The 26,794-nt window shown below is 37.2% G+C and overlaps 1 protein-coding gene across 1 annotated transcript in view; it reads left to right on the top strand.

The window, feature by feature from the left end:
- The window catches only part of csmd3b (CUB and Sushi multiple domains 3b), a gene marked incomplete at its 5' end in the record, with an annotated part of 449,682 nt that overhangs the window by 247,803 nt on the left and 175,085 nt on the right, over positions 1–26,794 (top strand). Inside the window, 5 exons of the mRNA XM_084131937.1 lie at positions 43–164; positions 13,017–13,120; positions 14,125–14,237; positions 24,596–24,778; positions 25,788–26,114. Of these exons, the coding sequence (XP_083988063.1) occupies positions 43–164; positions 13,017–13,120; positions 14,125–14,237; positions 24,596–24,778; positions 25,788–26,114 (849 nt within the window). The remainder of the gene's footprint in view (positions 1–42; positions 165–13,016; positions 13,121–14,124; positions 14,238–24,595; positions 24,779–25,787; positions 26,115–26,794) is intronic.

Genomic DNA, 26,794 nt, shown 5'->3' with positions numbered 1-26,794 from the left:
GTTGTTTTTTTCTCACTGTTTTTTCTCTTTTCCTTTATACAGTGAAAACTTGTGGATCAAATCTTCAAGGTCCGTCAGGGACTTTCACCTCACCGAACTTCCCCATTCAGTACGAGAGCAACTCCCAGTGTGTGTGGATCATCACAGCCAGCAATCTAAACAAGGTAAGAGCAAAAATGTATGTTTGATAATGTCATAATACCTTTTATATTCTATAACATTTAGGCGTTACAAGATCAATGTCATGATTCTGGAAAAATAACTGGATGTGTGTTGCACACACAAAACTTCTCACACAGCGCACAAGTACCGAATTGAGTTCTCTTTCACATCTTCTTGCACTTGAATATTTAAAGTAAGAATAAAATAGCCCGCCTTGTTGGCAGAGGCTGTTTACATTAACTCCACCCACTGACATCTGGTTGGGCCAGACAAGATTACAGAAGTCGCTGGAACGTCAACAGTAGCAATAGTGAAATGCTAAGGCAGAAAGTTTTGACGCAAATCGACCCGAGTTCAAATCTGCCTTTTGCCGGACTCACTCTACTCCCTTTTCCCATCACATATCAGATCAGAAAGGCATTTAGTTTCAATAAAAAATAAGAAAATATTCGAAAAGTGGAAATAAAGTGTCTAACGTGCGTTTAATAATAAAGTGTAGGGAGGGCTTTATTGTCCCAATAAGGTGCCATCCATTTAATAATTTGAATAAATAAAATAATTTACAAATAATTTACACTCTGGGCCCTATCTTGCACCCAGCGCAATTGACTTTTGTACACGACACATGTATCATTCCTATTTTGCACCCGACGCACAGCAGACTTTTCCCTCGACAGACGCACGTCGGTAAATTAGGGAATGAACTTGCGCTCCCGGGGGCGGTTTAGCGAAAAGAGGAGGCGTGTCCTGGCGCAAACGTTCCCTGGTGCTATTTTGCAGTTTCAGAAAACAATTCCGCCACAGACCAGTAAAAACCTAGTCTAAAGTCAGTGGCGCGTTATTCAGATGCTATTTTAAGGGCGCATGCTTGGCCATAATGTAGCGTGTGCGTGTGCATCTACACAGACGCAGCAGTTCACATTTTTGCAAACCATACATAATTACAAGGAAAAATATTCCATATGAGGGAAATCATTGTTGTGTCCATGAAGATGTGAAAAAAAATCTAAATCTAGCTTACACATTTACCAAATTTATCATACGCCTGTTTAACCGAAGCTAATTTGGGTGTGTTTCTCCATCCCCAATGTCACTTCTCTGTGTTTTACGGCCCTGACGAGAACGTCGGTCTCCTCGGCTGTGAACCGCTCCTGGCGTGCATCTGGCAAATCCGCCATTATAATAGCAACCCGCCATGGAACAAGCGCGCCTGCTCTTAAAGGGAATGTGAGATGACGCTCTGATTGGTTTATTTCACGTTACGCCCAAACCACACCTATGAGTAATGTAGCTACTTCAGACCAACAAATTTTAGATTTGCATCGGGCGTAAGAGTCATTTATCCCGCCGGTATAATAGCAACAGCGCCCGAGATCTGCCCACAAAGTTACTTGCGTTTCGCATTTGCGTTTCAGATCGTTAAAATAGGGCCCTCTATGTTATTATTGCATATCGTTTAATGTACAACAACACTCAGGTGCAAATAGTATCTGCCACTATTTATAAGTATAAATAGCATCTAACTACTATTTGCACTTATTGCAAAGAAAATACTGCTATTTTTACAGAGTGTAAATAGAATCTATCCCTATTTTCACTTAAGGTCCTTGTACACTGAGTCCGAAACCTTCGTATGCGTTTTTTCGTATGTCCCGAGCACCATTCATGTTGTCGGGCAGTCCTTCCTGTCGAGCCCTGACTGTGGTCCACAAGTTGGCATTAGTATTCTGCCGTGACTCTTCTCAGCTTCTTGTACAGGGCCTGTGGTGATGCTGTCGCTGGATTAGAGAGAGAGAGTGAGTGCATGGGCGTCTGATCATTTGACTGCCCTGTCTCTCCTGGCCTTCTGTGCGATTGCTCCTGACCTCCTCCCTTGTCCTTTTTTGCAGGTTATTGTGGCCTTGCCCCCTACAAACACCTCCCTATCCATCCCTTCTTCCCCACAAAGCCCTTGCGCGTTTATAGGGAACTGCATGATGGGCTTTGTTAGTTATGTGTGTATAAAGGTGAAGAGTGTCTGTTTTATTGCTCTTGTGGGTTTTACAGCCACACTTCAGTTTAATTCCAACATTTTGAGATCACCCCCACAAGAGCTACAATGTGTGAATGTGTGTAGGGAAGATAATCAGTGTATAAATATGTGAATGTGTGAGAGAGAAAGAGAGAGATGTTACTTGTGTAGGGCGGAGGATTCAGTGAAGAACCGACAATGGAATCGTGAGGAAATAAGTTGTTCTGATTCGTCTTAACGATTCTGGCTCCATTAATTATTCTTTCGAGTTTGAAAAAGAAATATTTGAATACATTTGTAGAATTGCGGATTATTGCAATAGTAAATATAAAGCAAAGAACACAAAATGAGACACATGACGAAATTAAGTTTCATTAAAAGGATCCAGCTCAGAAGAGTCGTGTTTTGATCTCTTGGTATATTTTTTGATGTACTTAAACGAACTTGTTAGAGTCATTCCCTCGAGAATCGGACTTCACTGGTTGAGCTTTATGCTTTTGATTCTCTAAAACTGACTGTTTCGTAAGAGTTATTAGCTTCACTAGTTACACTGTATTTTTTTTGATTCACTTAAAAGAACCAGTAATCCGCTCAAGAATCAGAATTCACTGGCTACACTGTAGGTGTTTTCAAAGGAATCAAAGTTCATTGGTCTCACTTTTTTCTAAATGGTTCTCAATGGTTCTCTCACTTCAGCCATGTCTGTATTGTCATTGTGGGACCTTGCAATTGATTTGAGGTGATGTGACTCACTAACATTGCAATTCATCTTGAAATAGCAGATCTATTGAGTGCAACAAACAAAAACTCTGATTTTTTTTTTTTCCTAACCTCAAGTCAAGGTCTCTGAGATTGACTCTTTCTGTGGTGGAATGATACACACAGGCAATAAATTAAAACGGACAAACCGTTTTCTCAGTTCAGAATGTTTGGCCTTCTCCTCATCTGCCTACTCGTAGGTTTATAAAGAAGTTCTGTGCTTATCTAAGTACTTTAGAGAGTCCTGATCATGCCAACACTCTCTTACTTTGACTGTTCATTCATACATTTTCCCAAACTTCTGCAGGCGAATCACTCAAGGTTTGAGTTGGAAAGCTGCGATACAACCCAACTTTCTCAAGACCATTTAAATGTTCAGAAGGCCGTGATGAAATCGTTTGGACGTTTTCCCATCATATGATGGATGGAGGGTAGCATGAAAGCCTTGTGGGCCATAGAGATGCTTTTTTTTTATTTTCCTACTTTTGTCAGTCCGCATTGGACCACTTTAAAAGGTCTGGAACTCTGCCAACTTGAATAGAGACGCTTGTGTTGTTTCCCCGCAGCCTTGGCTTTGGCGTGTTGTTTTCAATAAATCAAAGAGTTTGTAGAATCTTCTCTAAGAAAAAAACTAACTTTTTTCCTTACCCCCCAGCCCCCTTTTTTTTTTTTTTTAATGGCCAAAACAATGAGTCAGGCAGTATCAGTGGCAAGTCACACTTTTTTTGTATTTTTATTTTTAATATTTCCACCATTATTGTGCAGGAAAGAACATTGAACACACCATTGTGTTATTTGGGCATGCTGTCACACTACATGAGGAAACCTGCCGTTAAATAGCCTATTATAGGCTTTTTAGCCAATTTAAACAGTAAGATGAAATGAAACACAATTCATTAAACAGAAAAAATAGGCAACATACAAATATAAAAAAACTGTTGTTTTGCCAAACAGAAAAACAACCGAAATACAAGTCTATAATTGCAACAAATGGCAATTGATGTTTTGAACATGCAAAATGGGGATGTGGACATTAGGCCGACCACCTGTGTGACGACTAGCCCCGGTTTCCCATGCTTTTTGTTTAATTATGTGCTTTTTGAACCCATATTCAGCCATTATGGTGCTAACCCTATTGACTAGCCCCAATTTTACCTATTCAGAACAGCAATTGCCATTTGTTGGAATTATAGTTTTGTACTAATTTTAAAACGTTTTTCAGAAAGTAGCCTACAATTGATTTGTGGGTTTCACTTAATTACAGGAAAAGCATGTGGCAAATTCATTCATCTACAGAACAGAAATGCATTTGCAGCACAACGGTGCGTTATTTATTTAAATGTATACCAGCGTACACCCTGTTACAAGTGAGCAATTGCTAATTGTCTCTTACAGCCTTTTGCTCACTTATTTTTGGCAAACTATTTTAGGGTGGCAATTTATTTATATTGCACTCTGTGCTTTAACCTTGGCGAGAGTGACTTGAATGGTGTCGGGGCTTAATTCAATTTAGAGTCCATTGTGGCACTTTTGGATTGTGGGAATGTAGGAGACAATGTTAGTTTGGTTTCTTTTTGTTGTTTGCTTTTTGTTAAAATGGAGATAACGAAAATAATAAACGGATCACTGGTTTACCAAGGGATTTGTTAACTCCGCTTAGCTCAGAGCTCGCCGTGCATATAGAATCAAGGCCAATGCATCAGGCGCACATTTGGCCTTAGTCAAAAGCAGAACGAATTTCTGTGTAATTTGTTGATAAATACAGTGCATGCATTGAATTCAAAGGGACAAATTATGAAGAAATGGTATTATGTGCGATTCACAGATAAATTGGTTGATGTTTCATGAATGAGGCCCAAATTGTGTCCATCCTCATTCACATTTACAGCTGTTGAGTTGTGTCCTCTGGTTTCAAAAGGAGACATCTGCAGTAAACACGGCTTTGTCCATTTGTAAATGGTTGTTTTTCAGTTCAGTTGTCCATCCTGAATGGAGCATGACCTGATTTATCAAGCAGAAACTGAAATGCTGTCGCCCCATTGGTCTTTTGTTGGAGATTGATGCCCAGATTGGGCATTAACCTCAGAGGGAGCATCAAAGGTCAGATCATGACAGGCAGAGAAACATATGTCCCCTCATCCATGCTCAGACTGTTCACTTCAAGTCGTCTTTTCTTTTTGTTTCTTGTCTTCCATTTTATTTATTTATTCATTTTTGTGGTAGAAAAAATAATATTTTTATATTAGAGTAGAAGCAGCTAATATCAAATAATGATAAGTATTGAGTACAGGTTCTGACTAACTTAAACATATCTGAATGGCCATTGCATTTATGTGCTCAGCAAGCATGTCTGTGATTGGCTACAATGCTCAACGCTGCAAAAAGAAACCTTTGACGCTCTTTACAGAGCGCTCACACAAATACACACGGGAGAGTTTGACATAGACGCCTCTCAGCAGGTACCAGATTGTTCTCTGGTATCGTTTCAATAACATAACATAACGTAACATACAGTAACACAACATAACGTAACAACATAACGTAACAACATAACATAACGTAACGTAAGGTAACAACATAACATAACATAACATAACAACATAACGTAATGTAACGTGACGTAACGTAACAACATAACATCAGCATATTGCAATGATTTCTGAAGGATCATGTGACACTGAAGAATAGAGTGCTGGCTTTGTTTCACCTTTGTTTTGTTTTTAATATATTTTAAAATAAAATGTATTCCTGTCATTTTAATTTGTAATAATTTCACAATAGCACTTTAAAAAAAAAAAAACTTTATCTTTGATCAAATAAATGCAGCTATGGTGAAATCTTACCGACCACAAACTTTTGAACCGTGCAGTGGCAAAAAAAGTGTGATGCGTGAAAAGGGTTAGTGATGCGTAAAAGTGGAAGTAAAAAGTGAAAATTCTGCATGCACTTGACCGAAAAAAACAAACCCGAAATTGACTTTTTATGTAATTATTTTTTCTCATTTTAAATTATTTATTTTTTTGTGTCATTTTATTAATATTTGATTTTTTAATTAAATTCAATAATGTAAAAAAAATCTGAATTCAGAAAATACAAGCCAATAAAATACAATAACCACACTTTTATTTAAAGTAACACCAAAATTGGACATAAAATATATTAAAATAATATTAAATATCATATTTTCTGCCTTTTTTCTCTTTTGTCCCTAAACAGAAAATGCCATTTTCGGTTCATCCCTAATATTTTTGGTTCAACATTCAAGTCTATGCACAAAGAACGGATTTGAACAGATTCCAAACACACAAACATGTAACAATACCCACACACACAAGGGTCTTCCTCAAGGTGAAAGCAGAAAACAAGCTGCCAGGATGTCAAGCTCCCATAGTGCTGTTCGTAGTGTCATTTCCCTCGATTAAGTTCACAGAGATGGGATCTCTGGTTTCTCTAAGCCAGGCTACTTCAACTGTCACACAATCCTGCTGGGATTTACTGCCAGTACAGTCTCACCCAAGCATTTCACAGAGGCAGTTTCAGAGCAAGAATGAGAGTACAAGCCACAAGTTTGTTGCAAAGCAAAACGCTGAGTGTTATACTTCAAACTCTAATTGTTCAGGTATGGCATGGCAGAACTGTCAAAAAAAATAAAAAAAAATAATTATATATATACTGTATATGAACGTATTTTAATCATATTGCTGTTGCTGCAATTTATTAAATGCAATAAGCCACTTAAGGTTATGTTAAAATGATTTTGAATCTGTGTTTGTCATTCTTAAAAACACCCCTAAAATGTAAAATCAGTAAAACTGCAAATCACTGTCATCTGCTTATTGCTTTAGTTCAACACTGTGTTCTGGTTTTTTTTGTTTTTTTCTGTGTCCTAAAAGCTTTTTATAAATATGAAGATTTTTTTATTACCATCATGTTCACTGAATTTCCAATCATGTCACTCAAATGAGACTATTTCAGTAGTTTTACCTGGAGCAGAATTTCAGTAATATCATGTCAGCCCTTCAGCACACGCGATCTGTCATATCAGGACCATGTCAAACGACAGAACTGATGAACAGCCGTCACAGTCTCAAAGTGACAGGTAATGCAGTTAGGTCAAATAAAAGACATTTGCAAGTAAATGTACTTCAAAATCAAAAACCATGAACTGAACTGACTTCTTTATTTCATTAGCCTGTATTAAAAGCAGCAAAAGAAACATTGGCTGACCTATTCGATAAAAAAATATTTGATATTTGGTTTTTGAATATTTACATGATCACAGGCGGTGACAACAGGGGCCTTAAAATCCCAGATTAAATTTTCAGTTTCTCTTCAAAACATCAAAATGTGTCTGCTTTGGTTCTGGCTCCCTGAAGGACAGTAATAATACGCCATGAAGAATCATATATTTTCCTTTCTTCACTGATAGTGAAAAGCTATTAGTAAGAGTTTTAAAGCCCCTGGTGTAAGGTGTGGAAAGAATACATCCTGAAAACAAGCCTCTGGGAATCCCATTATTGACAAAGATAAAAGGCATGATTGAAAAGATTATAAACAACTACTGTATAGGGTTGTCAAAAGTACCAGTACTTCGGTTCCAAGTCGATACTTATTATAAATGTAAAAAAGTTATGTTATGTTATGTTATGTTATGTTATGTTATGTTACGTTATGATGTTATGTTATGTTATGTTATGTTATGTTATGTTACGTTATGATGTTATGTTATGTTATGTTATGTTATGTTATGTTATGTTATGTTATGTTATGTTACGTTATGATGTTATGTTATGTTATGTTATGTTATGTTATGTTATGTTATGTTATGTTATGTTACGTTATGATGTTATGTTATGTTATGTTATGTTATGTTATGTTATCTTATCTTATCTTATCTTATCTTATCTTTTGTTGCTATGTTGTTACGTTACGTTACGTTACGTTATGTTATGTTATGCTGTGCTGTTATGTTATGTTTCTAATATGCTGATTAAATCATTCTAATATACTAATATTAAGTTGTTATGTCCTGTCATGTTGTTATGTTGCATAATATATGGTTTGGTCAAATTTAACAATGGGTCGTGGGTCCAATTCCCAGAAAACATACAAACTGCATAGATGCTTACTGTTGTATTATATTATTTATTTATATATTTTATTTTATTTTTAAATGACTGTTTTCAATTGAATGCCCATTTTAGTGTGCACAGGGCCGTGCACAGACCTTTTGAGGGGCATGTGTTGAAACTGAAAAAGGGCACCCCCCTCCCCTTTTTATTTTATTTTATATTAAGATTATTTAGTAAGCCAGATGGTCAAGGAAGAAATGGTCAAATCTAAGAAATGGTCAAGGAAGAAATGGTCAAATCTTCATGACAAATTCAATAACACAAAATAATTGTCTCAAAAGCTTTAGATTTATTTACTATTAATAACAACCATAATAATAATATAGATAATATAGATATACAGGGTTTCAGGGTTTCTTTAGCCCTTTAAAAAAACATGTTTTATTTAGGCTATAGACATGTGAAGACGAGCAGAGTAGCCTATAGAATATTCAAAATTCGTATTAACAGCCTTGAATTAACCATTAAGTAATAGTATTACCATGACGTGATTAAATGATTAAATGAAGTGATCAAAGAAGAAATTTCTTAGAAATATATGTTACCTAGGTGACTAGGATCACTCAGTCGCTTTGTGTAAGTTCCAGTACGAAACAGTGCGGGGGCGCACATGCAGGCTACTTATGATTTTCCGATGATAAAAACAAATTATATGTTGTTGTATTACTTATCAATATATTGTTAACATTTTACAAAAGTCAAACTCAAATGCAGTTACGGGGGTTTTGACCAGCGAATATGTGCAAATGTGCATTTTGTCCGTCATTAAAACGGCGCCGGTGGCGCCACATTACATTTTTATCAACAGGTTACAAACTAGTTTGTTGTAGCTATATGGACGCTCAGTTTTTCCTGTTGTAGCAAAATACATTTGGCCAAAATCTAATTTTATAAAACATGAAATGCTAGGCTACTGTAGGCACAGGCTATTTAAGTGTAGGCTATGTTGGCTATGATGACTATGGCAAATGCTAGACCTCTCTCTCAGGTCCCACATGTCTCAGTCAGACATCAAATAAATAAAATATGAGCCTTTATAGACATAGTGTTTAGTACTTATTCAAACAACAAGATATTTGTTTACCCTTGCAAAACTGCGTTCAGCTGCTGTCTGCTGTGCGCTATTTTTTTACAGTCTATGGCTGTGCGGCTACTGCGGACCTTCAGTTCATTCAGTCACGATAGAGGGGGCGGAGTTATCATGTTTACTGCAGTTTGAGGATCGAACAAGATTTACACAAGCTCTTTTTAAGAACTTTCATTGGCTAAATATTTGTAAAACAGACAGACAGACGTAAAGGATGACCAATAGCATTGATTTATATAAAAAAAATAATAATACAAAACACCACCAAAAAAAAAGGGCACTTTGGAGTGTAAGGGCAAAAAGGGCATGTGCTCTGCACAGGTTGAGCCCTACCTGTGCACGTGCCTGAGTGTGTATATGCATGTGTGCTTGTGTTGATATGTCGGTTCGGTGTTTTGTGAAATGTCTTCTTTTTCTTACACTTGTTTGAATTGCATCAGGCCAAAACAGATTTATTTTCCGAACATTGATTCTGGTCTGAACACCCGTCACAATGACGCATTTTCATTTCTAATGAAATAGACCTGTCTGTATATCGGTAAAAGCATTTTCACTGGCCTCTCTGCTCCATTGTAAAGGCATAATTCTGCTCTATTACCTTATTTCTTTGCAATTCAATACTCACTCAGCACCTCACCCTCCAACAAAAGCATTAGCTTACGACTCCAATCGCCATGACAACCGCAGGCAGACAGAGCAAGTCGCTGAATACCTCGTGGGCCTGATCTGAGATCAGATTTACGGATTCTTTTAATATTACAAATCCAGAGAACAGACCGATCCAAGATCAGCCTTGCTGACATCTCATTCCCAACTGTTCAATCCCGCGTCTCTGCCGTGCCAGAGCTGAATTTGTTATGTGGTGACCTTTAGTGAGACAGGGACTCTGGAGTATTTTGTATTCAGTTACATGGAAAAAACAACTGTATTATCTGTGCCGAGATGCCGTCTGAGCATCAATCATCACTCCTAAGTAGCTCTCATACATCCATACCTGCTAAAGCCCATCGCCATGGCAACTAATTCCACCCAGTAGCTGTCAATGGGTTGATTGATATCGAAAGTTCAGGCCTTTCCAGATGCCTGTGGCTCTTTCCACACCTCTAATCCCTGTTTCCCTGTTAAAGCCTCAATCCCCCTTTCCGAACTCCCAATTATCCAAGAGATGGTCTAGTCTTGAAATAACTACATTTTGTATGAATCAGTTGATTGTGCTGTGATTGTGTAATGGGTATAATTAGTCTGACTTTTTTTCTTTCATAAGCATCAGTTTCCCACAGGACTGAGAAAGTACAAAAGGCGGGCAATAAATGTAAAAACCAGCTGGGTTTCCATCTAAATGTGAAGCAAATATTTTCCAAGTTTGCAACAACGACAAAAGATGCAAATTAGGTGCGTTTCCATCAGGTGGTTTGGTAAACTAGTAACCAACAGTAAATGAAACCCCCATCAGCGTGAACAGTCGTGATGTGTCGCTCGACTCTATGTGCCGACTCCTCATGAACGGTGAGAGTCGGCTCCCGTTTGAGAGACGTTTTCCCTTTTTGTATATTAATACGAGACAGAAAAATATGATTATCCTTTCGCTTCACTGCTCAGACAAATGTCAAATGGTCATTAGCTGTTGTGCATGTGGTGACAATGTTATTTTGATGTGTATGTATGTGCGTATACATACAGGCTATACACATTAACATAATATTCAGTCACTGCATGGAGTGCGTGTGGTCGAGCAGTGTGGCGAAAAGATCATATTAATATTGGGTCAGAAAACAAGCAACACTCAAAAGCATACTCTTATTACTGAGCCGGGCCAAATGATCCGGTTCTGTTCCCTAAAAAAAGCCAGAATTCCCATCCTGAGGAAACAGCCTATCAGTCACATGGGTTTCATGTGCGCTTCGTCAGAATTTATTCGGTAAATGCGTTTCCATCTCCCACTATAACTTTTATAACTTTTTTTTTTAATTTTCAGTTTTCATCTCTCGTTTCTGATGTGTTACTTTAAAATGAAAACAGGGTGATGGAAACATAGCGAATGTCAATAATTGCTGAGAGCATAGTAGGCTTATGATCAGGGCCATTTCTAGCCTTTTTGGCACCCTAGGCGAGATTCCTATTGGTGCGGATCCCCCCCCCCCCCCCCCCCCCACCCCACCCCACCCCACCCCACACACACACACACACACACACACATTTTTGTACATTTTAAGGTTAAATGCATCAATCTGGTGCACTTTGAGAGCTCAAAGTTAAGAGCTTCAACCCATGAACTGTGCACATTGAACAAAGAAAAACCTTTGACTTGTACCTGGACATTAAAGAGGGCTCAAACATCTTTTTAGTTATGATATATAGAGTCTCAGTCTACATTACATTATCACTGGTGTTTATGAGTTATATAAGTATGACGTAAAATCCATATAGCCTATAAATGTACTGTATAAATGAAAATGAATATTTCAAAAGTATATTTTACAATACACGATAGTATAGGAAAATTACAATACTTTTGTCCTAATTTCTTCACTTGCAAGAAATAAACCCTTGAGCTTTTATTGTGGAGAAAACACCAGATCATCATGCTGATCGCGTGAGCAAAGTGCACACTTCTCTTTAAATCACACGAGCACAAACAGAATGCCTATATAGACCTTCTGTAGCCACACCCCTTTTCAGCGCTGCGCTCGTTGTCTTTTGACTTCCGGTCTGTATTTTCATAGCGATCTTACGTATTTATGAATGAACGGCTCGTTTTAAAATCTTCCCGGTCTACTGACATTTGTTAAGACATCTGCTTTAAACATTACAATCCTCATGATAACGTTCGTTAACTTTACATTAAGTAAATCCACTTCAAAAGCTAATTACTCCTGGACAGTAATGCCATAGATATATACGGAGCGACCGCAAAAACGGAAGTTCAAAGACAATATTCGAAAGATGGCGGCGCCCTCGTTTCTCTGGCGCATAAGGTCTATAGGTATAAAGGATCCACTGGAGGCAAGTGTAAATGAGAACCCAAGTGCAGTTTATTATGAACATGAACATGAACATGAACATGAACATGAACATGAACATGAACATGAACATGAACATGAACATGAACATGAACATGAACATGAACATGAACAGTGGTCTACAGGAAACAATGCTTGACCAAGACACATGGCAAACATGAGGGCTTAAATACACAGACTAATGACAAGACAAGGGACACCTGTGAACAATGATCAGACAATTAACCAATGACAAGACACATGGCAGGATCACATGACAAACAGGGAACTACATGACAGACATGGAAACATAACAATGACATGAAACATGACAAGACAAGACAAGACCAAATCGTGACAATAGGATACTTAATTAAAGTCTTGTGCTGTTTTATAAAGGCACAAAGCCATATCACGATTTCGATTTTAGTTTGTTGGCAAAATATAACGATAGATGTTTTGTTTCAGCTTTATGTTACTAGGCGACCGCCTAGTTTGCCTATGCCTACAAACGGCCCTGCCTGATAATAATAACCTCGACTAGTTGTGTTATGATTAGCCTACATTCTTCTCTTGAGCACTATATAAAATAACGACTGGTGCTTTTAGTGTATATAAAAACACATATTATGTATAAAACAAATTGATGTATGATGTTTGTTCAGTAGAGGCTTGAGCGAAGGAAACTTTGACCTTATGCTAACGGTGAAATTTCTTTATTCTCCACGAAATTCAGTAAAGCAAGTTTTGTCAGTCTTCTCTCTGAGTTTCAGTCAGCTGACAGGATTCAATTATGCAAGAGCCATAAAGTTTAATTCAGTTCATTTGACACATCACTAAGCACTATGCCTCATTTCTGCCGACAGGTGATTCAGATTAACTTTGAGGAGTTTGACCTAGAACTGGGCTATGACACACTGACCATCGGTGATGGAGGGGAAGTAGGAGACCCGAAAACCATCTTGCAAGTGTGAGTTTCTTATCCACAGTCTGTGACGGTATAAGCTGATGCATAATTTACACAGGTAGGACATTCTGTTCCTGAATCAATATTTCTCTCAGCCAGTCTCAATGCTCTGGGCAGTGGTTGCTTGATGGTAATGATATACAAAGAACTAAAATGAATTTTGAATATCCTACTAGTATAAATAATCACGTTACGTCTTCAATCAAATGTTTGTTTTCCTCCTTTGTCATATTTAAGTTGTCTTAAAGGGATAGTTCACATCAAAAATGAAAATTCTGTCATTCATTTCTCACCCAAACATGAAGACTTTCGTTCATCTTCGGAACACAAATGAAGATCTTTTTGATGAAATCTGAGTGTGAGTTCTCCATTGGCAACTACGCAACTACCACTTTGACGCTTAAAAAAGTTTATAAAGAGATCGTGAAACTAATCCAACAATTTGTCATGAAATAAATTATTGTAGTATATTATACATTACTATAAATAATAGTGAAACTAATTCTTAGTTTTGACAACTTTATATATGACAGTGTCCTAACCAGATGACATGCAATAAAAAATTGTCATAATCAGCCATGAAGGTGATATGTAACTATTCTATTTTAGAAACGGTTTATATTTCTGCAACGTCGCGCTGGAAAAACAACATGCAAAGTATGACAATGATAATCTAAGGTGCTGGTTATGTGCTTTATTTAACGTTAAAAGCATCTAATGTGAGTTTTGTGTGACATTGCAGAGAGGCTCCGCCCACAAACTTCTGATTGGCTGTGATTTTTGATTGATTTTGTCATGTTTCGTAGTCGTGTCACATCTGGTGTAGACAGACAAATTGCTTGTTGCTGGAATCTTATACGCATCGCACCTGGACAGGACGTGTTGTTATTCTAAATTATGCAAAATAGCAATAAAGAATGCGTAGGTGTGCTCAACCTTTTGTCTGGTAGTGTACACGATGTGCTTCTGATTTGTTTATTTGTGTCTAATCTCTCTCTTCTCCTCAGTCTGACAGGCAGCTTTGTTCCCGACCTCATTGTTAGCATGACCCATCAGATGTGGCTTCACCTCCAGTCTGATGAAAGCGTGGGATCTATAGGCTTCAAGATCAACTACAAAGGTACCTGAAAAGCTGTGCAGAATGTATAGTCACTTTGGAAATGGTCTAAAAAAAATGTCTTAAATCATTTTGCTCACCCTTTAGGTCTGTCTGTAGGTTTTGCAAATATTTAACCAATGAAAAGTATTAAAAAGAGCTTGTGACTAAACCTCGTTACTCCATTGGCTCCTCAAACTGTCAGTCAAACCTCATAACTCCACCCACCTCTATCATAAATGAAGTGCCGCACACATTTTGGAGCATCTCTGCTTGTTTGCAATGCAACGGAAAATAAATAACTGTCTTTTTGAGTAAATACAGTATTTTATTTACTCTAGATAAACACGATATAAAGGCTGATGTTTTATGTATCTGAGGAACAGAGAAGAGTGTTTTTGTCTAGCATTTGTCATATAGTCACAGTCAATACTGTCTTATATAACCTGTGTGAAGCACTTCATCTTTTATAACATTAGATTTTGGCCAAATGACAGAAAAAATGGAGCACCCACATTAGCTACAATAATCTTTATAACCTGTAAGTTGATGAAAATGTAATGCGATGCACTTACTGCCACAGATGCATCCATTCTAATGATGGGAAAAACATGCACGTCTGATATTTGCTGGTCAAAAACTGCTTGATTTTGGTTAACTGATGATAATACAGTGACACATGCAAGTTGTCTGACCATGTATGAAACCAGAATAGCACAGTGTTTAATTTAATTTAAATTATTTTTAAATACAGTAGCGGTTTTGGACATGCAAGGTTTCCATCTGACAGCGACGATGTAAGATTAAATAACTATTCATTCATCGCAATCGTCAAGCAAAATGTTTGCGACTGCGGCAATCCTATTGTCAAGGTTAAATAGAGGAAATGTGGCAGAGTGATGAAAAAAAATACATTTGCAACTGCAAACAAACAGAAAGGGAAAGCAGGACAAACCAAAATTGTACAAACAACCTGTCTGGCATCAGCCCAGATTCAATCAAACATCCAACCTTGTTTTCTGCTGCAGTGAGAAAGTGTTTTTCACATCCACTGAAAAGAGTTTAGACATCAAAAGGCCAGCCATTATTTACCTGGACAAGTCCACTCTTTCCTGCGCGAGTATTCAGCATACATGCTTAGTAGTCAGTGTGCATAAAAGTGAAGCAGTTCCCACAAATCACTTCTGTGGTCTCTACTGAATGCACGGCAACTAACTTTCATCCCGAACACATGAGCTACATTCACTTGATAGGAGCAGCAATCCCTACAAAACCCATATCTTTGATTATCTCTCCTCCCTCAAGGTTTTGTAATAAATTAGTGTCGGGGTGATGAACAGTGTGCCATTCAGTATAATGAGAGAGACTGACTGAGGTAGACAGAGAAAGAGACCGAGAGACCAAATGAATCCCCTTAAGTGCAAGACCACAGAGATAAAAAAAAAAAAAAGATGACTGTATGATATCCCTGGGAGAGACTGGCAAAATATTACAGATTGTATTAGTTTTGTCTCTTTCTGTTTTTCTTCTCCTATTATAATTCATCCTATATATGCCACACACAAGCACAGTGGCTTTGTTTCTTAATTTTCAATTTCTAGATAGATCTAATTGGAGCTGTCAATCATAAATACGTGATGGTCATACATGAGGGGATACAAAAAATTCTATGGCTTGGACATACATAAAGGATGCGTTTGATTGCATGTACAAAACCCAGACTTGAACCTCATTAAACACATATAGGATGAATTGTGAGAAAATTATTATTATTTTCTTTATTTTGAGTTATATATTCTTATATTGTTGTTTAGAACAGTGGTTCTCAAACCTATCCATTTTTTTTTTAGGGGACAGTTTTTATAATTACCTTATTAAAATTTACTTAAATCTGCGTATCTGTGTTGTTCAAATACCTACTGCACATTTAACCAGTTACTTTAATCAATCACAATTCTACAGACTGTTACCAATGACTTTTTTTTTCAACCATCAACTAAAGATATTTTTACACTGCAGAGGTGGAACAGAAGCTGCATCTGACATGGCATTTATGTTTATGTAAGAATCAAAAATACAAAGAAGGTGTGCCCAGATATGAATCTGTTGCGTAAGGCAAATAGCCTATAAACATGAAGTCATTATAGGGGTGCTCTTGAAATTCAAATGATGATTATTAAGTCGGAAAAAAAAATTTGGTGGGGAAAAAGCACATCATATTCTGGCTACAGACAAAATAAACTAAAAGCCATTAATTCATCTGGTTTATTGCTTTTTACGGATTAGGAAAAAAAGACTTAATATTGGTTATTTCAGTAGCATGAAAAACAAAACGGTTGTTCAAACTGGGAATATAGCTATTACATTAAGAAAGTGATCAAAGAACACCGAAGCGGTCCATGTATTCAGTCTAATGTGAGTTATACAGTTTCGCAAACCATATCTAAAACTGTCTATGCTGCATCTTTTCTGCATTTTGTTGTTTATGATGATAAGAGAGAATTCGCTAACAAATCTACTGTAAATGTAATGCCGCAATCTTCATTTTACAGGTAGACTACTTTCTTTGACCCTCCCCAACATCTTATATTGATGTCCTTCAGGGCGATCAAGCCTCGGGGTCAGAACCCCCCTCTACTGTAGTATCCATATGATACATCATGTGTGTATTATATCTGATATATAATATAAATCAAGAGCCCTTTGAGGTATCCATCCAGATAATGAACACATTAATGGTTCACAGCACTCATTCATTCAATGGAAGACATATTGAGGTTTTCATCGTCTCGTTCCCCTGTAGTTCATTTACCTGTCAGGTCAAGATTTCACACAAAAGGTTCACTTTAACATGATACAGACTTGATGACATTTAAAATGATGATTTCTAGAGCCATGATTTAAATCTGTAAGGAGAGAATAGGCTAAGAATAGAGTGCAACAATCTGGAAGTAAAAACTCTTATTCATTTCTCCATAAGGAAATTGATTTTGAATGACAACTTATGAATCTTTAAAGACATCATACTGTGAGCTACAAGTCTGAAGTACTCGATAGCATTTGCTTCTGTTGAAGCCGTCAGCCTGCTTTATTTCAACATAGTTTTAAAATAAAAACTATGGGGGGGGGGGGGGGGGGGGGGGCTTGTTTAATGGCTTATAATGCTTTAACAAAGACTTTTTTGAAATCCCAATGCAAGGATTGAATGGATAAAAAAACCCATCCAGAACCAACGCCGCTGAAAAAGAGGACGGGGACTGTTGCACTTGATAAGCTAAAAATAAAGACCATTCCTTTCAAATGCATTCACATCAAGCATGTATTTTAAATTAGGGCACAGTGGAAATATAGTTTATCTCATCTAAACGCCAATTCACATCACACCAACAGACGCTGACCAACGCGGACAATCACCAGATTACAGTATGTCACTTCTCAGACACTCCATGACTCGACAAGCGCAAATTCAGCATGCTCAATCAAGCTCATACTCCGACATATGCCAACAGACAAAACCCCACGATGTTTCTGTTGCCTTCTGTCGGTGCAGTGTGAATTGGCCTTAAGAGTGTACACTTAAAATACAAATGCAGTCCATTATGCTGACGTCTGTGATGAATGCATATTCTACATGGGTCATTAATTGTGTTTATGGGGACTGAAGTTTGAGGGCTACATTTCACTTATTAGTAAACTACATCTGTCATTTTCTGTTAATGAATTTATATCCTTATGTTTTACCTCTGAGGGTGTACTATGTTCTTGTAACAAACTTAATGACATAAAAACAAAATATTTACTTGATCACAAAGGTTCAAATTAACATACAATACAAACCGGTCCCTTATTCTTAGCTCTTTGCAGTCTCATTGTTATTTATATGCTTTATGGCATGAGTCAAAATTAATGTGACTCAATTAAACAAAACAAAAAAATCAAGTCTGGCTTTGATCCTATTTGGACTGACTTTAGACTCTTAGTTTCAAAAGAATAAAATTCACTGTATTTTCCTTGAGCACATTTATTTTTATATAGTATTCTTATGTACCTCATACAGTCATATATCTCCACTGCTAACTTAAAGAGGACCTATTATTCCCTTTTTCAAAGTCTTGATTTTGTTTCAGAGCTCTACTAGAATAGGTTTTCATGCTTCAATGTCCATTTTTCACATATTCTCCATTGTTGCAGCTCCTCTCTTCCCAGTCTGTCAGTAACGCTCTGTTCAGTTCCTATCTCTATGAAGCCCCTCCTTCTGAAAAGCAAACTGTGCTCTGATTGGTCGGCTGGAGCAGTGTGTTGTGATTGGTCAAGCGCTTCGAGTGTGTTTGGGAAATGTCCCGCCCCTTACCATGACCACCAGTTTAACACACTACTAACTAACTCAACCAGGCCCCGCCCCTTTATTTTGCGTATGCCTTGGGTGGGAATTATTTAAATGAGGACATGTTCGTCCTCAGAAGAAAACTTAAGACAATTGACCCTTCGCAATGAGTTTGATTGACATGCGATCTGACCAATCATAATCCTCCGAATCCGCCATTTTTTTCCGGCAAAGCAGTCAGGAGAGTTAGTAGATTAACGTTGGAGAATTTGATCTTGAAAAACTTTATTTGATGCTATAAATTAACTAGAAGGAAGAGGTGATCGGTTCACCAGCAGCTTTAACTGAGACTCTACAGCGATCTGTCAGACACATTAAAGAGCCACAAAACGGTATTTATTGTTTAAATTTCTTTAAAAAATGACCAAATTTGAAAGTTGAGACTTTGTTTCATATCAAAAGTAACCTGTCTGTCGGCGCGTTGTCAGTGTCTTCTCTGCTCCGCAATGTATATTTCACTGTGTGAGAACATGGTGTAGAGTGAGAGCGGCGTGGCTTGTCGGACATAGCAACAGTAACTAAAGGGGGCGGGTCTTTGCGAACGGTCTATTGAGTTCAGAAACAGTGTGCACTGAAATAGAGAATAACTCCCTTTGGAACTTTGCAGACCTTGTTTCATGCTCAAACAGCAACATTACACACTAAAGAAAGCTGAACATTAAAAAAAAGTGCTCTTTAAAGACTGCAAGTTTGACTTTGTAATAACATTGAAGAATGAAACTAGTGATGAATTTGAATGTAGACTGAATGCCCGGCTACTGGCTATTACTGATTACAAGTGTTTTTAAATGGCCTTTTTTAAACTTTTGTTTAAATAATTCAGAGAATAACAATCTACTCAAGTGAAGTCTCTCTTAAGTATCAGTGCTTATGCATTACTGACTGGATTGAGTATCCAGCTGAGCTCTGTGCTTGCTTTGGCACACAGATTCAGAGCACCAGCATATGGCCACGCTCATTAACTTACCTCCTTTTAAAAATAATTTTGTTTGTATTCTCTCTAGCCAGAACTCTTCAACAACGATGTTGTGGCTTAAAAACCTAATTTAATTGAATGCTTCAACGAAATAAAACCAGAGATCCGCCTGGGAGTGTACTTGACTCGTGTGACTCGTGTTTTAGAAATGCCTCGTCTCGTGTCTAGACTCCACATAAAACTCGACTTTGTGATAATGAGCACTTTCTTGAGAGAGATAAAGTCAGCATTATTGAAATAAAACAATATCCATGGGATACACAAGGGGAGAGATAAATTACTTGCCATTTTCCAATGAATAAGAAATGGTTTTTGAGATTAAATTTATTTATAGGCCTTTATGTGAAGGCCGACTTAATGAGTCCTGCTATATGGTAAATGCTCAGAATGCTTTTTGATGTATTACATGCCAAAGTTCACTGATACTCTGTGATTCCCTGGCTATTTCAGGAAGAAAAACACAGGTCCCAAACTTCCCCTGAGTGGGCTGTGTGTGCTTACAGATACAGAATCAACCTTTTTGTATTTGATTTGATAGCTTGTTAACACAATTGATCTTCACAGCGAGGTCCTCAGGTTTACAAGCGCACAGAACACCCATCACATTAAGCGGCGCGGGAGAAGCGTAGGGGTTTGCATCTGACACGCTGACCTTACGTCGAAGTCTAGTGCTGCCCAGAATTATTCACACGCCATCAGCTCCTACAGACAATTTGTACTCTATTTTTTGCCTCATCATAAATACAAAACAGTAAATATGGCCTAACCTTCCCCTAGCCACCCCACACGATTGACCAACGGAGTAAAGCATTGTCGTAGTCATAAAGAGACTGTCATGTCGGAAATTAATGCTATACATCAAGCACTGGCCAAAGACCTCCATTATACCTCAGGAGAAATCCCCCCTCCTACATTCTCAAACTTTGATTTGATTTTAAATTAAATTTAGGTGTTTTTTTTCCCTCCCGCCATCCTTCCTTTGGCAAACCCTCAAGCATCCTTAGTCGGAACAGAGTTCATAGTTCAACTGTGCATGGCCGTGCAAAGTGTCTGGGAAGATGTATAGCCCATTTCAGGAGCCCGCCACCCACTGAGTCGATTCTATGCAGATGGAAAGACTTATCTAGGTATAGTGACCCTCCAGACTGGGTTTCTGTACTCACGGTGGGAACGTCCTGCATGGCCGGCTCCACCATTAAAGGCTCCAGGTGTTGGAGCTTATCTGGGCTGAACAGAGAGTTTTGGTGCCATTCTGTTCTGGTCAACTACTCTTGAGTGGAGAACATCTCATGAATTCACTCCATTTGCAGTTCAGTTTGGTGCCACTTGTCTCACTTCCTCAGATTGGAGTCGTTTGCTTGAAGTCCGTAGATTTATCTTCCACTTTAATATGGAGAGGAATTGACATTTGCTCAAACAGCAAGACTTCATTGGGCCACCAGCTGCACCAGAAAGAGCATGCTGTCTGATTAGCATTTTTACTGGTGAACAAAATGGCAGTCAGACCAGCCTGGTTAATGAAAATTAATACCGAAGCCACGGTTTAGACCCATCAACACCAAGGACGACAACTGTAACAATAAAGAGACAGCTTTAAAACAGGGTTCGTACGGGTGCTTGAAATCCTTGAAAGTGCTTGGATTTTGATGTTGTGTTTTCAAGGTTTGAAAAGTGCTTGAATTTTGGATAAAATGCTTGAAAATGCTTGAATTTGTAACTGTATTTCTTTCACAAGAAATATCTTTCTGACGAAATAGTTCTTTATTTAATGGAGAAAAAAATGTAGACCTTCAGAATCAGATACAGATTGATTTGCGTTACGCTGGCCAGAGCAAAAGTAGGCGGGGGGGCCAGTGCCCCCGTGTCACCAAGCTTGGCCCCCCCTCTGGCCCCCCTAAATTTGGAATCGTAAAATCACACCAAACAACTGGGCATTTTATCAGTTGCGGCGCCTTCATCTATAGGCTACACTGCAGCACGACGTATATTCACATCAAATGTTAACGCAGAGGAACGGGACATTGCAGTTCACAAAAGTTCATCATTTGCATGTGCTTTAAAGCCTTGCCGGTTAAACATGTCATTCGCTGCTGATGCGCTGTTCAAATATGCGCTTTACTGAGCGCGTACACTCGACGCGCACATGCACTAAAAGCCTGTTACTGGACTAAGTTATCTTTTGAGTCTTATATTGCGCTAATACTGTCAAATACAGACAATGTTTACATAAACAAAGTTGGTTATGTCTAAAGTGAAAGCAAACAGAGAAAATTAATTAAAATCTGCTTGTCATATGCGTGTATATTAGACGCGTCGCGTGCAGTTCTTAAAGAGACAGTAGCCCTAATAATAAACATGCTGCCGCTTGTCCTTAAAGAGATAGTTCACCCAAAACCAAACAGTTGCTGGTCCCCATTGACTTCCATACATAGTAGGAAAAAAATATACTATGGAAGTCACAGGGATACATCAACTGTTTGGTTACTCACATTCTTTCAAATAACGTTTATTTTCAACAGAAGAAAGAAACTTATTCAGGTTTAAAACAACTTAAGAGAGTAAATTATGACTTTTTTGGGGGAGAACTATCCCTTTAATGTTAATAAAACAACAAAACACACAGAGGAAATCATTCACTGCTCTTGACTGAGAACTTTAAGTCTGTTGTGTTTTATTTTCATATTTGTTCATTTAATTACTTTCTTCAATTCTACTGTTAAATACACACCTATAGCTGAAAAAATAAAGCACTGTGATCTGCACATTTATTTAAAGCACATTTATTTCATTTGTATATTAAGTTGTGTATGTGTAATATGTATCTCTGTTCTTAATTTTTAACAAAGAAAATAGTGACAACATTTTTTTATCTTCGCCACTTTGGCCTAAATGTCTGCCATTCTTTTTTATTTTATATTTTGTTACCTATAAGGTTTGTTTTTAAAATAGGGACATTAGTTTGGCTGTAATGCTCAGTCACATGCAAAATAGAAAGACCAACATGAAAAAAGAATCGTGATAAAATCGTGATTTTCCTGAAAAAAAAAGAAAATTGTGATATGATATTATTGCCATATCGCCCACCCCAGGTGTAAAAAAGTGCCTAGATGTGCTTAGATGCTAAAAATGTGTTATTATTGATCATTATATCACACTACAATTAAACATAATGAAACATTCATTTGAATTGAAATTGTTTTATTAGCTTAGCTAATATAATTTATTAGCTTTTTCTAGAGATTGCAGTCATGCATGACATGGTGAAAAATTACTTGAAATAATACTGAAAATAGGTTAAGATAAATGTTAAAGGTGTGCCCCCTAAAAGCACAAGTGGCCCCTGCCTGGCCCCCCCAGTTACTGTGGTCTAGAACCGCCACTGGGTCCGCGTCCTATCTGAAAGGGCCATTAGTGACTGAGAGTACTTGGTGTGATAATGTAATGTAAGTATTGCATGTCCGTTATGTTCATTTGTGGAATATGCAGTGAACATTGCCAAAATTACAGAACTGTAACCTGCAAACGTTAGCCCAGTGCATTAGTAGTCTACTGTTACTGTAAGGTTTAGGATGGCCCTATGCAATATTTACACTGATTTATTCCAGTAAATGTATTAGCTAACGTTATGTCTTGGCCCAAGACATCTTGGCAATGAAATACATTTATCAGGTGCCTGTGCACTCAGATATTGTTCAAACCTGGTCTATATCAAGAATGTGTCCCAAAACAGGAAGGCCTGTCAAATATTTCTGAATATTTATAAGTCTTCATATTTGAAATTAATTCAGTTTTACAGCCTATAAATCACATTATCTGGTAAGCAATATTTGGACATTAATATAATGAAAATTATATTATTCATATGCTTTAGGCTATATACTTAGTGATACATTTTGAAGAATAAAACGTGATTGGCTTAAATATTAGGGCTGCACAATATATCGAAATATTGCAAATGTATATATTACAATATGCATAATTGCATATCGCAACGGCTTGCAATAACTGGGGTCATGAACAAAAGACAAAGAAAATCACTCACTGCTTTTGGCTGAATAGGCTAACTTTTGTAGCTTTAATAAGAATCAGTATATTTAATTCATGCAGTGAAAACTAAGCAGTGTTTATTTTTACATTTGATTAATCAGTTTCTGTTGTTAAATAAATCTAATGTAGGATAACCTGAACCCCTAAACCCCAGTGATGTTAAAATAACACTTCTTATGCTACAGTAAAACACTGATGTTCAGTTATCGCATATCTCATTTTTCTTCTATCGTGCAGCCCTCTGCTATTATGAAACATTTGGCTGTTTATCTCTTTTGATGTGATAAAAACACTAAATAAGAATTTTAACTATGTATTGGTATGTAATTTACGGTAGTGTAAGGTGCTGGAAAAAGCTTTAAAATGGACCTGGAAAGTGCTTGAAAAGTGCTTGAATTTGACCTTGGAAAAAGTGTACGAACCCTGTTAAAAGTAATTCTAAGTATACTAAAAGAATAGCAGATATAATGATAACGATAACGGAATCATTGGAATCATAAAAACATTGAATCCACCTCACTTTAAAGAGCTTGTGCATTTAAAGTGGCAGACGACAAAATAATAAACAGAACAATATTGTGTGCTGGTGTGGATGCTAAAATAATTGTATTTAGTTATCATTCTTGGTGTGAATTCTTGGTTTTCAGCTTCTTTTAATTTTCTCTCTTTCCAGTTTACTTTAGTTTCCATTAGTTTCCATTATACAATTGCCAGTTTTAGAGCTGCCGAAGTTAATGCTCTAACTGGTTTAATTTACAAAGCAGCAAAATTGCTCTGTATGGTGGTATTCATGTTTAATAAATAAATATATATAAGTCTGGTGTGTCCATGGTTTAAGGTTTTTTTCAGCAGGGCATGGCGCAGTTTGTTAATGAAGAAAAGTCTCTTATTTATAAACTCTTATAAACTGCAGCAGTGGAGAGAGGGAATATGTGTTGTTTATCGATCACTAATGTTTGCCTCCTTTCTCTGTAGAAATCGACAAGGAGAGCTGTGGGGACCCAGGCACCCCTCTGTATGGAATGAGGGAAGGAGATGGCTTCTTGAATGGGAACGTGCTACGCTTTGAGTGCCAGTTTGGATTTGAGCTCATTGGAGATAAAACAATATCGTGTCAGAACAACAACCAGTGGTCTGCCAACATCCCCATCTGCATTTGTGAGTACTGTCAATGCCACTGTATGTTGCGAACTGATCAATAGTGTTGGAAATGTTCTTCCTGTCCTTGTTCGTTGCTCTAAGAACCGCGTTTATCAGGACGATTATGCTAAATTTAAAGAAGTGTTTATTTTTATTCTGTCCTCAAATCTGTTCTATTTCAAGCAGCACCATCGTAAAATTTAAATGTGTATTTCTTTTATGTTAAAATACTTTTCTAAGTTGCTATTAAAATAACACATTAAACAAGGGGGTGGGACTACCTGTTAGCTGACCAGTTTAGGAAACCAGTTTGAAAACTCATTGTTTTTATACACTAGTGACACAGAAATCACACACGCTTCATCGTTAAAGATTTTTCAGCCAAATGTTCATGTTCCATTAGAATTTTCATATAACTGGGTTTTTATTGACTTTTCCTGTCTTTGCCTTTTCTTCAAGATGAATACAGAAATGTCTGAGGCAGCTAAAATAATTGGCTTATGTATACAGCCAACCGGGAGACTTCCTCAGCTGCAGTGACATCTGCTATATTTTGATTCTTCACCTCTAGGCTCAATTGCTTAAAAAAAAAAAAAAAAAGAATGCATCGCTGAAATTTCTCCACGTCTAATTGGAAGATCAGCTCTATTTATAGCCTGAAGTCCATTTGTCTCATAAATGCCGTTTGTCAGAACGTAATCAACAGCAGAGTGACAGTCTCCATATGGCATATGAAACACATACACATGGCTAAGTGCTGTGTTATTACACTGATGTATGATGCGGCATGTTTTTATAACTTTCCTGGAGCTCAAACAGTAGAGCGTTGGCGCTTGCAACGCTAAGGTCATGGGTTCGATTCCCAGGGAAAGCAAGAATTGATAAGAATGTATGTGTGTTCAATGTGTACCTTGAAATGCAATGTAAGTTGCTTTGGGTAAAAGCGTCTGCCAAATGCATAAATGTAAATGTATATGTTGCCGGGTGCTTTCTACTCTACTCTACTCTACTCTATTCTTTCTTTCAGTTCCCTGTCTTTCAAACTTCACTGCTCCCATGGGCACAGTTCTTTCTCCGGATTACCCAGAGGGCTATGGGAACAACCTTAACTGTGTGTGGCTGATCCTATCAGAGCCCGGCAGCCGCATCCACCTGGCCTTTAATGACTTTGACCTGGAGGCTCCATACGACATCCTGACCGTGAAGGATGGAGAGATGCTGGACTCGTCTGTGCTGGGCCGCTTCACTGGGGCCGAGGTGCCGTCACACCTCACCAGCAACAGCAACATTCTCCGGCTGGAGTTCCAGGCCGACCACTCCATGTCAGGCAGAGGTTTCAACATCACCTACACCAGTGCGTGCTCCTCCTTAATGGGTTCTAATCTGCATTATGTCTGCATGGAGCATTTGTTAAGCATATATGAAGCATGAATTCTGCAACGCAATGTTCATTTTTAGCATGCGTTGTGTTTTAAAGTTTACTGATAGCAGTTACTGCTTTTTCTCAACAGGTGATGATATTCTTATATTTATATAATCTTATATCTAATATAATCTTATATTTGAATAATTTGTTTTTACAGTTATAATTTACCGTATTGAGAGAATATCTATTTTTGATAATAACCGTTATATTCAGTAAGTTGTTTTTAAAAAATCTCTTTTGTTTAATCTAAATAGTTAAAATATAAATTTGTTATTTGGTCAAAATATTTTAGACTAATAATAATACTTAGTCAAAAAGTTATATTTTTCATGAAAATATCCTGTAAATGTTATAATATAATATAATATAATATAATATAATATAATATAATATAATATAATATAATATAATATAATATCCTTTATATTGAGTTAATATTATATTTAGTTTTATATGTATGCATTTAATATTATATTTAAAAAATATCCTGTAAATGTTATATACTGTATGTGTGTGTGTTTGTATATATATATATATATATATATATATATATATATATATATATATATATATATATATATATATATATATAGGGTGAATTCAGGTTG

This window comes from Abramis brama, assembly GCF_963993115.1.
Source record: "Abramis brama genome assembly, chromosome: 12".
NCBI lineage: Eukaryota > Metazoa > Chordata > Actinopteri > Cypriniformes > Leuciscidae > Abramis > Abramis brama.
This window is presented reverse-complemented; position numbering and strand designations above follow the sequence as displayed.